Source organism: Aythya fuligula, chromosome 20, assembly GCF_009819795.1.
Source record: "Aythya fuligula isolate bAytFul2 chromosome 20, bAytFul2.pri, whole genome shotgun sequence".
In the NCBI taxonomy this organism is placed as follows: Eukaryota; Metazoa; Chordata; class Aves; order Anseriformes; family Anatidae; genus Aythya; species Aythya fuligula.
In genome coordinates this window covers 11695684-11709918 of record NC_045578.1, presented here as the reverse complement: position 1 = coordinate 11709918, position 14235 = coordinate 11695684, and the positions used below count along the sequence as shown (strand labels likewise).

Genomic DNA, 14235 nt, shown 5'->3' with positions numbered 1-14235 from the left:
CTGAAAGTACTTTCCTAGTGCAGACATTTTTGCTTTCTGTGAAGGATCTGGCATTTTTGAGTCACTGCTGTCTGTTACACAAGGAAATAAAGATTAAGAACAGATATCACACCACCCACAGGGACATGCCAGGTAGCGAGCTGCAGTTGTCCCAATGTGGTCGGCAACCTACAGTTCTGCAAGTGCCCTAGCAAGTTCTTTGCAGGGATTTTGCTTAAGACCTTACGTCCAATAGGTGAGATCTGGCTACTCAAACAAGTCAAGATTACTGCCTCTAAAAGCCCATCATAAGCACATGTGCCATTCAAAACTGATCAACCAGATGTTGTGGTTCATAGAATTACGGTCTTTGCATTTACGACAAGGCCACAGAAATGCTCATGGCTGCAAGGCAAAACAGCCACAACATTTGCTTATTTGTGCATATTCTTGCTCATGTAGGTAACTCCATAGGCTCCATTTCTACAAGCTGCACATTTGCTCTGCTCCTACGTCAGATACGTTTTGAAAGAGCTCTTTTGTGAATGGATGGTTCTTGCATTTCCTTAAGTCAAAAAGCAGTGACAACATAAAGCTACCAAACTACCACGAAGTGAAAACACCACATCCTTCTTCCTATCAAAGTTAAAAGGACAGCAAACCAATGCCCCAAAAAAACAACGTGACTTTTTACACTTTTGATTAATACTTTGTCTATCAAAGACTAAAACCAATCATTTAGTTCTATACTCTACTTCCATTTTCTAAAGTGATTGATGTTCTCACATTCCTGAATGCTGTTTTTCTCAGGGCTGCCTGCAATCCATGCCTACCTTGGGGAAATATTAAAAAATAAAATCAAATAATCCTGTTGGGAAAAATAACTTGGTTTTAGATGTCATGCTACCATGCAACTGTAAAGCTACACTGACAGATAAACGGACTGGCACCAAACACTAGGCAAGTTTCACACACAGACCAACAGGCATTTAGTCATTGCACAGTTAGGCCGTCACCTCCAAAAGTAATGGGTTCAGAATTCAACCAAGAAGAAAAACACTTCTGCAACAGCAAGAGGTTTCTCATGGGCTCTGCCAGCTGACAAAGGTCACTCACGTGCACCGAACATGTGTTACATGGGATGTGGCTGCCAGCAAGCATGGGGCATCAGGCTTAGGGCACAGTGGCTGGAAGCTGTGCAGAAGAAAAGAATCTGGGGGTGTTGGTCGACACTCACCTGAACATGAGCCAGCAGTGTGCCCAGGTGGCCAAGAAGGCCAACGGCTTCCTGGCTTGTATCAAGAAGTGTAGCCAGCGGGACCAGGGAGGTGATTGTTCCCCTGTACTCTGCTCTAGCAAGGCCGCACCTTGAGTACTGTGTCCAATTTTGGGCCTCTCGCCAAAGGAAAGACACTGAAGCCCTGGAGCATGTCCAGAGAAGGGCTATGAAGCTGGTGAAGGGTTTGGATCACAAGTCCTATAAGGAGAAACTGAGCGCCCTCGGGTTGTTTAGTCTGGTGGAGTGGAGGCTCAGGGGAGACAGACCTCATTACTCTCTACAACTACCTGAAAGGAAGGTGTGAGGAGCTGGGGGTTGTCCTCACAAATAACTAGTGACAGGAAAAGAGGGAATGGCCTCAAGTTGTGCCAGGGGAGGTTCAGGTTCGAAACTAGGAGGCATTTCTTCTCAGAAAGAGCGATTAGGCACTGGAACAGGTCACCCAGGGAGGTGGTGAATTCACCGTCCCTGAGGGTATTCAAGAAAAGGTTGGATGTAGTGCTTAGGGACACAGTTTAATGGGTGACATTGGTAGTGTGGTGATGTTTGGACCAGATGATCTTGGAAGTCTTTTCCAATCTTAGTGGTTCTATGATTCTTACATGGCTTTGCCGCACAGTACTCTCAATCTCTCCAGCCCAAAGTCCAGCAAACTGATCTCCAAATTGCTCAGACTCCAAGGGAAGCAAAAGCAAAAACATGTGAGCCAGTAAGCACAAGTGAGTCTGGATCTGCATTTTCCTTTGAAGGGGTACTACCCAAACAAGCACGTCTTTATTGTCTTCAGAGGAGCCCGCGGCTGCCACGTCCCTTTCTGCTTCTCCCACGTCAGGCAGCAGCGAGCATCGCTTCAAGCAGGCTGCAGCCACGGTGCAGCCTCCGGAACCGGGAGACCCTCCACAGCCCCAGCCCAGCGCCGAGGAGGAGAGCCGGCAGGCAGCAGGACACCAGCGGCCTGGGCAGACGCCCCACGCGGGACTCCCGCTATCGCGGGCACAGGGCCTACAGGAGCGCCGAAGGCAGAGCGGACCCTGCTCGGGCGAACGCGCCCGGGTCTCGTTTACGGGAGCCTGCGCCTACCGGTCCCGTGGGTCGGCACGGGGCTGGGCAGGCCGCGGCACCCTGCACAGGGCCACGACGGGGCGGCCGGCTCGGAGCGGCTCGGCCTGCGGCGGGCACAGAGCGTGGTCTGCCCCCGAGGCCGGCCGGTGCGCGGGGAGCGTCCCCCCCCCACCTTTCCCCTCCCCTCGGGCCGGCCCCTCCCGCCGCGCGGGCTCCCCGCTCACCTGGGCGCGGAGCTTTCGCCATCTCGGGGCTCCCCGCTCCCGGCCAAGCCGTCGCCGGCCGCGTCAGCTGCTCGCCCGCGGGGCCCTCCCGGCGCGCCGGCACCCCGCGCCCCGCCGCTCCATCTGCTCCCGGCGGAGGTCCCGCACCGCCCACCCGCCTGCGGCGCCGAGAGACGCGACCGGGAGGCGCCGCCGTGCCGTGCTGTGCCGCCCCGTCCCCCCCGCGCAGCCCACCCGCCGCGGCGCAGCCGCCGCCGTTAAAGGCGCAGCGAGCGGCTCGGGCGTGACCGGGCGCCGAGCCGGGCCGGCAGCCCCGCTGATGCGGCTGCTCGTCGGCGGCCGGGAGGGCGATGGGCGAGGCCCGAGCAGAGGCGCGGCCGCGGGACTCCCCAAGCCCGCCCGCCCACAGGGCCCGCCCAGCCGCAGCCCAGAGCGGCCGCCGCTCGGAACTGAAGCCCTCAGTGCCCGCGGCCGGCCCGTCCTGCGGCTCTGCTTCGCCGCCTTTCCTTGCCGCCCTGTCCCCGGCCGCCCGGAGTTACCTCCGGTCTGCTGCCCGCTGCGGAGCGCCCGGGGGCTGGCCGGCGGCACGGGCCTCGGTCGCTGCGGCAGCACCGGCCGCACAAACAGCTCCTGCAGGAGGCTGGTCCGGATTTAACGGCAAAAAGCCCTTGGGGACTGCCAGGCCGTGCCAGTGCAGTGGCCAAACTGCCGCAAGGCCTTTCAAGTCCACGGTTGGAGAGCTGCTTGCACGCTGCCGAGCGAGTAGAGCTAGGGCATGTCCGGGGCGGGACTATTTTTCTCCCTCTTCAAGACCCTCACTTGAGGCACATTAAGGACAAAATAGAGAGAAGTCTGCTTCTCCAGATCTCCCAAGAACTGGGGGAAACTCACCTTCAGAAATGACTGAAGTGGCTGCCTAGCTTGGAGGAATAATGGGAGGAGGCAGGGAGAAAGCCTGTGATGGGCTATATTTTATTTACAGTGTGTCAGAACACCAAAAAATAAAGCATGGTAAACAAAAGTTTGCCCGAGGAAGCATGCAGAAAAAGGAAGAACCAGGAAAACAATGCAACTGAGACCTAAAGCAACTTGCAGCCTTTGTGCCAATACCAACTTGGTAGGTAAAAAAAATAAATAGTTTGCTTTGGATCTTGCTAAACAGTTCATTCAAGCAGTCAGAGCAAGTACCACTGAGAATAGTGTTTTAAACCCCAGAGACAGTTAAGTGGCTTTGTTTGATGCTTAAGGGGAATAGCCACAACTCCCCATAGTTTTCACCCTCCAAAGCCAAGTGCAAGTATGCTAATTATAATTTGTGTTCTCCCATCTATGGGTGACCATGCTCCATGGTGGAAAAGTTTGGCCTTGAGCCACATTGCTGTTTCAGATGAAGTCATGTTTAAAAGATTTGACAACACAATTGCTTTCTCAAAGAAGCTGTAGTGTCAATAAGCTGCCAAATAAAGCAATCCTAGAGAAAAGCTGTGAATGTATTCATGGGGCTAGTATCAGTGCTGGCTCAGGGGAGAATGTCTGAAAGGCAAGGATATATTTGGAACTCCCTACTCAGTGTTGCTTCCTACTGTAACAGTCGCACCACTTTCCAAACAGTTTCTGTCCTATACAGATGTGACTTGCCACCCTCACATCTGGGAAGCAGCAGGCCAGTAATGGGATAAAAACATCTGTTTCAATTGTATGTTAACTCAGTACCAGTTGGAGTAGGAAACAGAACAAAAGACAGACTGAGTTTTAACAAGTATTTGAAAATGCATGATTATCCACAGCTATCAAATGTATGACAAATCCATTTGCAGTTTATCATAAAAGCTATCATGACAACAGCATAAAAGGAATAAACAGCAGCAATTGTCTTCTCTCTGCTATACATTGAGGGCAAACATGCACAAAGCTCTGCTTTCTGTTATGCCTCCACAACTTCTCTGAAATCAACAGTGAGTATACAAGGGCAGAACTTCATCTCCTATTTCCAGAGGTGATGCGGTCACCTGTGTAGAAGGCCAACATAAGATTTATGCATGACTTAAGCATTATTTCAAGAAATCTACCCATACTGGAGGTGCACGCTAGCAACAGTCTATCAGTGATGCATGCCCAGGGATATATATTCATTACAGACCAGACACTGATCCACTTGCACTGTAGCCTTTTGAAAAGTCTTTGTCCTTTCCATATTTACATTCAGTCTGGACATGGATGTACAAAATATAAGCAAAGAGAAGCTGAATTCACCCAATCCTAACTGCCATTAAGCAGTTTCATAATGGTGACTGAAGTGAACCACAGTAACTTTCCAGATATATCAGGCTAATAGTCCCCACGTCAGCCACCGTGTGGAAGCCACACCAAAACAGATTCTCATAATCACCTGAGCAGAATTTTTAATGAGAAGTTTTTCTAGGGCTTGGAAGAACTTAGTCTGCAGATAGGAAACAACCAGGGAGATTCCCATGAGATGGTTACCTCATAATATCTTAATAGCTCTGTCCTTCATTAACTGCGCTCAATTTAATAACCAGACCAAGATTAAAGTGAAGGTGATTCCTTTTTCATGCTCCCCAAATCTTCACTGGGAGAGAGAGGGACAAAACCTGCCTGGAATAGCTCTTCTATTTAGAGATGTGACGCAGTTTATGCAGACACAAAACAATGCAGCCATTTAACATAGATTGTCTCTACAACGTATTGTAGAGACATTGTTTTTTTTCATTAAGACTTTTTGGATAGTATTATCTATCTACTGGGTAAGTGCACGTATTGAACTAAGTCAAAGCAGTCTCTTTCTTAAGCAGAAAACACAAGATGCAACAATTTATGCATTAACATCTATATCAGATTCAAGCTTTGCAAACTATTTAAAAATAAATAAATCATATCTGCTCCAGAAATATTTAGCTAATATTACAGGAAGAAAGACTTTTCATCTAAAATGCCTTTGAGCATTTGAACTCTATGGAGAACTCAAAGAATACTGTAATCAGATCAGATAAATGTAAAATTTCCCTCTCCCTCTTTGTCCTCTACTCTACTTTTTGCAGATGGGGAAAGCAAAGTAAAAAGACTGAAGGCAACACTGAAATCTAAGTGTGCATTCCCAGAGCTCTGCCCACCATGCTCAGAGGTTCTTCATTAAAAAACTAACTCCTTTCAACTTACACCACAAAGAGCAAATTTACACCTTGCAATGATGGCGTAAACCCACTACAACAAGATACATCCAAGCTGCTATATTTGTGTAATATGGTAGTAGGCAAGGGCTGGAATTTGGATCAGGGAGATGCTACTGCTGTATCAGCTTGATAAACTGCTTTTCCCTGTCAGCGTAGCTATCTGTTTACTGTTCTCCTTTGCTCAGATAAAGTAGACTCTTAATAACATGAAAGAGCAAGCTTTACCTTTAATCAAAGTAGTGAAAATACATTTTAAAATCAGAATCTGACCCAGCCATTGAAAGAAGATTGGATAAGCATCTGATGTCATTGTTCAACAGTTTCTTTTATGGCAATCATAAAAGTGCACTATGCTTAAAAGAATGTACTTTTACAGAACATGTTTTCCATTCTCCCCCGCACAAGACCCTATCATCTTGGAATCATTGCAGATGTGCTGCTCCCCTACCCACTATCCTTCTCCAAAAAGACAGGAAGAAATTAGACCTTTGCACAGTAGCTCTGGATGTAAGAAAGCATACACTTTGTTGTTGTTCATAAGCAACACCACAGTTCTAACACATACTCACCCTTAACAGCTATTTGCACTGTGCTAGATGCAGTCTGGAAAAATAAAAGGCTTTCCATTGGCATGGCTGCCAGAGCAGGCAGTTAACTGCAGCCTTTGAAGGCAATAAGAACCATAATGCCTCCCTTGAGGGGAAAAGATTAATTCATATTGTTCTGAATACTGAAAGCAGACAACTGCCAGCCCGTGAAAACATAAACCTCCAGAACTTTTCTTTCTTCTAAAGGCTTGCAAAAGCTCCAGGCATTGCAACTAAATCCTTTCAGTACATGATGACACACAGCTTTTTTCATGTATTACTGAGACCTGTTGAACCTTTACAAGAGTCATAGCCAAACAATAGTGTAAAAAATATAAACCAGCCAGTGACCTAAACTGGAATATCTCAAATATATTTCTATATCCAAGTACTTGTTAAGAAAATAATCTAATTATGAATACATGCTCTCTTAATTCTGAACACATCCAGATTTAATGGCAAATCAAGTGCTTTTCCTTGCAGTATAGCAGAGAGCCTTCTCTCAAGACACAGCCTATATCAAGGGGTGCTCCCTATCATTAAGTTTTCTAGTCTTGCAAGATGTCTATAGAAATCAAACCTTGTATAAAACATGGTTTGCATACTATCTCCTATAGACTGGCAAAATAGGCAGTGCCATGTGTCGGAGCCATGGCAGTGCCATGTGTCAGACAGAGGTGTCCTCTGACAAAGCCACCTGATGATGGGAGCTCAGACAAGAATGCTAACTACTGACATCATTGACTCCTTGAGAAACAGCTCTCCACATAATGAGGCAAACGGTCTCAAATTGGGCAGGGAAGGTGGTTCTAGATATACACTTAATGGCCTAGGCAGCAAAGCTGAAGGTCATTTGGTTGGTCTTCTTGACTGAATTCAAGCCTGGCTTCTATACGGTTATGCCCAGAGACACTAGGATCATTCTGTTTTAAGCAGCCTTTGGAGCCAAACAAGGAAAATATTGAGGAAGTAAGGGAAATAGGAGATCTGTGCACTATGCACCACATAGTCTGTCCAAAGTCAGAAGATAGTCTTTACTTATTTCAAGAAGTGGTGATGCTGAGTGCAGTTCCATCAGCAGTATACAGCAATGTGTGGACTCTAACAAAGCAGCTGATGAGAAGGGTGCAACAAAGGTCAGGAGAATACTTTAAGCTCAGTTCCTATATCCTTGCAGTCACCACAGCAATTGAGAGGCAGCCCTAAGGAGCAGACACCACATTGAATCAGAGAAAACAGCGGATGGTAGAACAGCTTACAGCCAAGTGTTTTATGTTAGCCACCCACTAGAGATGGGTTGTACTATGCTGTTTTACTTGGAATGACTGAGAAATTCTCTGGCAGCAGATACACCTGCTCTGTGGCTGCTCATACCAGTGAAACAGCCAGAGAAGCTGTCCAAGATCCAAGAACAAGTCTTGGGATGGTGAATCTTGGCAACATAATTTTAAATCATTTGAGAGGCCTCTCTGCACTGTTTATATGTCACATACAGGCAAAATTTAAATAAATAAATAAATAAATAAATAAATGAAAAATAAAAAAGGACAAGATATGTCAAAGCCCAGCATACTAGAAGAGAGCAGCATTCTGCCAAAAAACAAAGGGACAAAATCATAACCTACAGAGGCACAGTAGAAGACAGCAATGGATGTGCAACTTGTGCCAGCAAAGATTTTATCCAAGGTACAGGAAATTCACTATCAGGGAAGTACATGGGTTGGTGTTGCCTGGTTGCTGCTAGCTCAAGATAATCCCAGATACCACAAGTCCTGCCTCATACAGCCCTTATTACTAAGGTTGCACTGATCGATACCAGAATTGCTCAGCTGGAGCTGAATGCATGCCTGTGAAATGTCCATATCAGGCATAAGACAGCCAGACAAATGCCTGGGCCTGGTAATGAGAGCTCTGCTAACACTACCACAGTTCTTGCTCTGCAGGGAAGCAGGGTCCAACTAATGGCCAAGACAGCTGTCAACAGATGAAGAAACAAGAGCTGAGGGTGGCTCAGTCCTGAAATAGTTAGTCCCCCATCTGTTACCCTCTTCGTAAGCTCTGACCTGAAAGATGCTCTTTCCTCCTGCCTCAGGTATTCTCAACATCCAGAGCCTGTCCAATTAAAGGTCCATCAGAGTAGGAGCAGACTTGGAGTGATCAGCAATATCAGGGCTGAGGCATTCGTAAGATGTAGGCAAGGAAAAATGGTAGTTGCTCTTTTAGCTCCAGTGCACTCCAGTATTGGTAGCTACATGAGGAAGAACACAGAAGGCATAAAAAGCAGGGGTAAAGAAAATTGGTAAGAGTTAAAACCACAAGATTTAAGCAGGACTTCATAACTAAATAGTTTATATCTTATATTTCCTTGTTATCACACTGTAGACTCAGTACTTTAATCTAGATTGTTTTCTCTGCACTGTTTACAATTCCTTAACACAAGGGAGAGACTTGCTGACAACAAAGCAATCAGCTTCCAGTTCCAGATGAGACAGAAATACAGCTCACAATGACTCCTCAGGCACAGATGAGATCACGTAGATATGCTCCAGACCCTACAGAAAAGGTCCCACATAATCTTGAGTTTTTCATACCTGGTAGTGCTGCAGAAATAGTTCTTTAGAAGCAACAGCCTTTCCTGTCCATTCCAAATACCAAACTGAGAGGGAGCAGAAGCAAGTGAACCTAAGGGTACAAGTTTCCTCTAGACTGCTGCAGCCACACAGAGAAGGCAAACTTAATCAACATCTACCACATAACATACAAGATTTGCCATGGCTGTTGTCCTGGTTTCAGTTAGAACAGAATTAATTTTCTTCCTAGTAGCTGGTGGAATGCTGTGTTTTGGCTTAGGATGAGAAGAGTGCTGATAACACCCCGATGTTTTAATTGTTGCAGAGCAGTGCTTATACCAAGCCAAGGACACCTCAGACTTTTGCTCTGTCCTGCCAACAGGCAGGCTGGGGGTGCAGTAAGAGCTGGGAGGGGACAGACCCAGGACAGGTGACCCAAACTAGCCAAAGGGGTATTCCATACCATCTGACGTCATGCTAAACAATATATAGGGATGGCTAGCCGGGGGGAGGGGGCCGGACTGCTCGGGGTTAGGCTGGGCATCGGTCAGCGGGTGGTGAACAATTGCATTGTGCATCACTTGTTTATACATATTATTATTATTTTCCTATTATCACCATTGTAACATTATTGTTATTATTGTTATTATTATTTTGTTATTATTATTTTCCTGTCTTATTAAACTGTCTTTATCTCAACTCACGGGCTTCACTTTCCATTTCTCTCCCCCGTCCCAGAGAGGGAGGGGGGAGGGTGAGCGAACGGCTGCGTGGTGTTTAGCTGCCAGCCGGGTTAAACCACGACAGCTGTATAATGTCTCTCTCTTACTATAATCTTGCTGGTTAGATATCTCAGTCTTCCAATATAGAATAGCTCAGATTTCATCCTCTTGTGCCTTCCCTATCTAATCTACTCTTAAAGAATAACCCACTTTCCAATCTCCAACGGTACTGGTATTTGCTCTGTTTTATTGATCCCCTTCTGATTTTTCCATTATAGAAAGAGGAAGACTGATAAAGTTGCATGGTCTCTCTATTTCAGTGGATAAGCACAGAACATCTATTCTTTCTGCAAGGAAAACTCTTATCAGCTTCCCAATGTCATTTTTTGTAAAGGCAACCTGTTTTTTTCTAAAGTATTGTTACAGTGGTTTAATGTGTTGCTAGGAAGCCTTCTTCCCATAGCCTGATTACTAGTCCATAGTAGAGCAGAATGTTAGAAAAGATCAGCAGAAGGATGGACTATGACAAATACAAGAATATTGATTGATGAAACTTGATCCTAAATCCATCTTTTTTACTAACTGAAGGACTGGGTATTTGGAAGGAAAAAGAAAAAAAAAAAAAAAAAAAAAAGCCTGTACACATTCAGAACAAAAACAAAATGCTAACAGAGTAATCAGACAGCCCTGCTGTCTTGGTGCTTTAAACAGTAGGCTGGTTTTAGTCATGTTTCCTCACTGAAATGCTGAGGGGAAAGGGAGAGATAGTAGCACCAGAATTTTTAGAAGCATCTATGGAGCATTCCTGCTCTCCAGTGCAGCAGCTGTTTGCACAGGCATACCCAACCTCAATTTCCCCTGGCTTTCTCAGGCACATACTAATCTTGACTAGGGCATGCTGCCCACACGGCTTCTCGGAGAGATGCTGCAAAAGCAGCCTGACTGCCACAGGTCACAGCCAATGGTACCCAGCCAGGCTTGTGGATGTCTAGCCCAGACACACTTTTATAAATCCTGCTCACACTCCTGTCATACTAGCATCTCAGCATGCGTCCATTTGAACAATGCTATTTATATTTTATTAATACTGTGGGCTATTTCTTCTATGCCAGCTCAAAAAGGGACAGGAATTGCTATGGTGAGTTAAAAAAAAAAAAAAAAAAAAAAAAAAGAAAAAAGAAAAAAAGGAAGATGGAGAAGAAGGAAAAAGAGATAGTTACTACGTGGATTTTAGGAGGTTTAAAAATAACTAACATTGATGGAGTGCCACCTGCTTCTGATATAATCATTGTTAAGTATACGCACCTGAGGTGGCTAGAAATCCACACTTGAAGTCCTGGCAACAGGAGCAACCCCTCTTTTCTTCTTTCTCCTTTTAAAGAAGTTTACTTGTTCTCTGTCTCCTTCCTGCTAGTCTACTCCTGTTTGCCTCTTTTTCCTCAGCCTAAATACTCGGGCTTGTTGCAGAAGCAGGAGAAGAAAGACAAGAATGGGATGGCAGTGGCAGACTCACCATTAGTTTAACTGATGCCGCTTAGACTCATATTCAGAATAAGTTTATTTTCCCAATTAAAAGATAACAGACCATTTTAGGAAGTGTAATATTTCATTTGGATTTCAGCCACATATAAAAATCCCACATTTAAAAATCATTTAAAGTTATGGAGAAGATTATCCTGGTGGATAATGAAAGGCAGTTAAAGAATAAAGTTGGTATCAGATGTAGTCAACATAGGTTCATCACGGGCAAGTCCTGCCTGAACAATTGGATTTGATAAGGTCACCTGCTTGGTGGATGAAGGGAAGGCAGTGAACATAGTCTCTATGGATTTCAGTAAGGCCTTTGAGCTCATCTCTTATGGCATCTTTCTGGACAAATTGTCCAACTACAAGTGAGGATGCATTCAACTCCTGCAAGTTTGCTGATGGTACTAAACTGGAAGGTGCTGTTGGCTCCCTGGAGGGACAAGAGGCCTTGTAGAGGTATCTAGATAAATTGGAAAACTGGACAATCATCTATGGCATGAAGTTCAACAACTGAAAATGCTGGGTTCTGCACCTGGGACAGATGTACAGACTGGGAGATGAGTGGCTGAATAGCTGCTCAGCAGGAAGGGATCTGGGGGTGCTTTCAATCCTGCAGGTTTGTTCCTGTAAAACAGGCTGCTGTTATGCTGCTCCAGTCCTTTCAGGTCAGGGCTGCATCTACTCCCAAACACACAGGCTGGCTCAGTGTCAGGTTTACATAATGGGATTATGAGAAACAACACTGAAACAGATCCTTAAGGGAATGAGAGAGAAACACAAACAAAAAGCTACCAGTGACATTCAGTCCTTACTGATTTTATCCAGAGGTTCAAAGGACCATCTAGCAGCTTCAAAAATCACCACAGTGAACCATATTCTGGCTCCACAGAGCTTTTCAGGTATAAAACGGGGCTGTAAGACCATTGCTTAAAGCCATTAAAAAAAAGTATTGTCTAAATCCTGAAAAAAAATAATATCTGCCTAGATTAAACAGCTAATTGCAGATGACTAGGAGCTAGTCAGACACAAATCATTCTCTCTCATTATTCCTATTCTTTCCTCCCCTGGTTTTCATACTAATCTTGCAGTCTGTTGGATCATTAATTCCCTGTAGGCAGTCTACCTTCAGTAACCTCCAGAGAGCTGGCCTGCTCCAGAAACAGCTCAGAAGAGGGACCATTCTCAATCCTCCCACTGGAGCACATCCTGCCTTGCAGGCAGGCTCTTCCCACCTAGCCAGGCAGCTTTCCCAGCTCTTAGAAAGAAACAAAAAGGGTGTTCATGCAATGCCTCCTATGAGCCACATAGAAACAGCAAGGACATAGCCCAATGCAGTCTCAAGCTGCAGCAGTCACCAAGGCATTTTTACCTCCGTCACCTTCTCATACAGGCTGAAACCAGTAGCACCAGAATCACTGCCACTACAGCCAGTGGAACCCACCCAGCTCCTTTGCTCCTGCACAGAGCTGTGGGCTCTTGCCTTCTCCTTGGCCACTAGGAAATTGCTTCGTCTTGGCCCCTTGAGCCACTGGGCACAACAACACCCTCTTGGGTATGAACCAAGTCTGTCATGGTGAAACCTTCCTCTTGTGTGTGCCTCTGACACAGCTAGATTGAAGATACAAATCCCCATTAAGGAACAATGAAGCAACGGACAGCACTGACTACAACCTTGATGCTGTGAGACCACATTCTGTTTTTTAAAGCTGGAATCTACAGCTAGATTTACACACATGTGGAAAAGTAGGAATTTGTTTGAAGGAAAGCTCATGTAGCTCATGAATTAGCTCTGAATTCAGAAATTCTTACACCCATGCTGATAATAATTGCTTTAAAAGTTATGTAAGTACAAAAACACCTTGGCAAATCAGGAAGCTGCTTAAGAGTATTTAAGAACAAAAATATTAAAAATCAGTCCTTGAAAAATATCTCTCAGCAGCAGTGACTGAGTTTAATCCATGAGAAGGGACATCTTCCTGATGAGAAAAGGTGAAAGGGAACAACCATGAAAGGAAGACATCATCTCCACTGAATGAGTGAAAGTAATTGTTAAACTTTGAAAGTTAGGTTATATTTCCTTCTGTACAGAGTAATACCTACAACTTGAAATCCTGCTTTGCATTTATTTCAGTTGTGATCAACAAGGTTTTTCAGAAGACAGGTTCTGCCAGCCCAACCTCTGTTCCACATTAATATTACAATAGTGCTCAGGAGCACTAATGGTCAGATGCTTCCCTCCATGGGCTAGGAGTGTCAACTGAGGCACCCCTTTTTACCTACATGTTGCAAACTATCATGCAAGAGGTAACAGGCAGACACAAACACACAGGTGAAGTACATGGAAACAGATGACAAATGACCAGCTAGGACCACTGTCCTTCAGCCTGTTTCTTTTCTCTCAGACCAGACTACCATCCTAAAAAATAAGTTTAAAACCTAACCAATCTAGCACTCCAAGCGTGCTGCAAGAGATAACGTGGGGTCTTCTGAGGAAAAATATGCTTGAAAGTTATTATATACTTCAAGAATATGCCTTGAACAAATATACTGAAGCAGATCTTCTGTTTGACTGACAGTTGGCTAGCACATACATCATGAACACGGAACCCCTTTTGCTATTGGTGGTGAAGAAGTTTAAAAAAAAAAATCTAAAAAACAAAACAAACAAACAAAAAAAAACACCTATTTTTCCTGGTGGGAAGAAAGCAGTCCAAAGAGAAAGAGGATGTGCAAAGTTAGCTTCCAAGAGTAACCCAGAGATAAAGCAAACCAAACAGAAGGCGCTCAGTTATGTTCTTACATTGACATTAATGGCAGTTGAATTAGGTCCAGCATTAACAGAAAAAAAGTAGTTCTTCAAAGCACTGGTAATGCAAACACCGTTGCCATAACTACCTCTCTCCCAGAAGCATGCCATTCTAATTTCTACAGTTAAATATTTACAAAGTAGATTGCGTATTTTCAGGAGTTGCAAGAACTGCTCATAGAATTTGAATGAGCACTTCATGGTCCTCACAGAGGGTTTCCAGAATCATCCCTGGCTGCCCACAACACCAGCTGGGAAATGACCACATCAACACCTTGGTGCACTCAG

At 45.1% G+C, this 14235-nt stretch overlaps 1 protein-coding gene across 2 annotated transcripts in view; it reads right to left on the bottom strand.

Moving 5' to 3' along the window:
• PITPNM3 (PITPNM family member 3) overlaps window positions 1-2643 on the bottom strand; it is a 77135-nt gene extending 74492 nt beyond the window's left edge. Inside the window, exon 1 of one of the 2 annotated variants that reach the window (XM_032201217.1) lies at window positions 2545-2643. In XM_032201217.1, coding sequence (XP_032057108.1) covers window positions 2545-2566 — 22 coding nt within the window. In that variant the 5' untranslated portion in view covers window positions 2567-2643. The remainder of the gene's footprint in view (window positions 1-2544) is intronic. The other variant, XM_032201218.1, reaches the window with a different exon arrangement.
• Between the last annotated feature and the right edge of the window lie 11592 nt (window positions 2644-14235).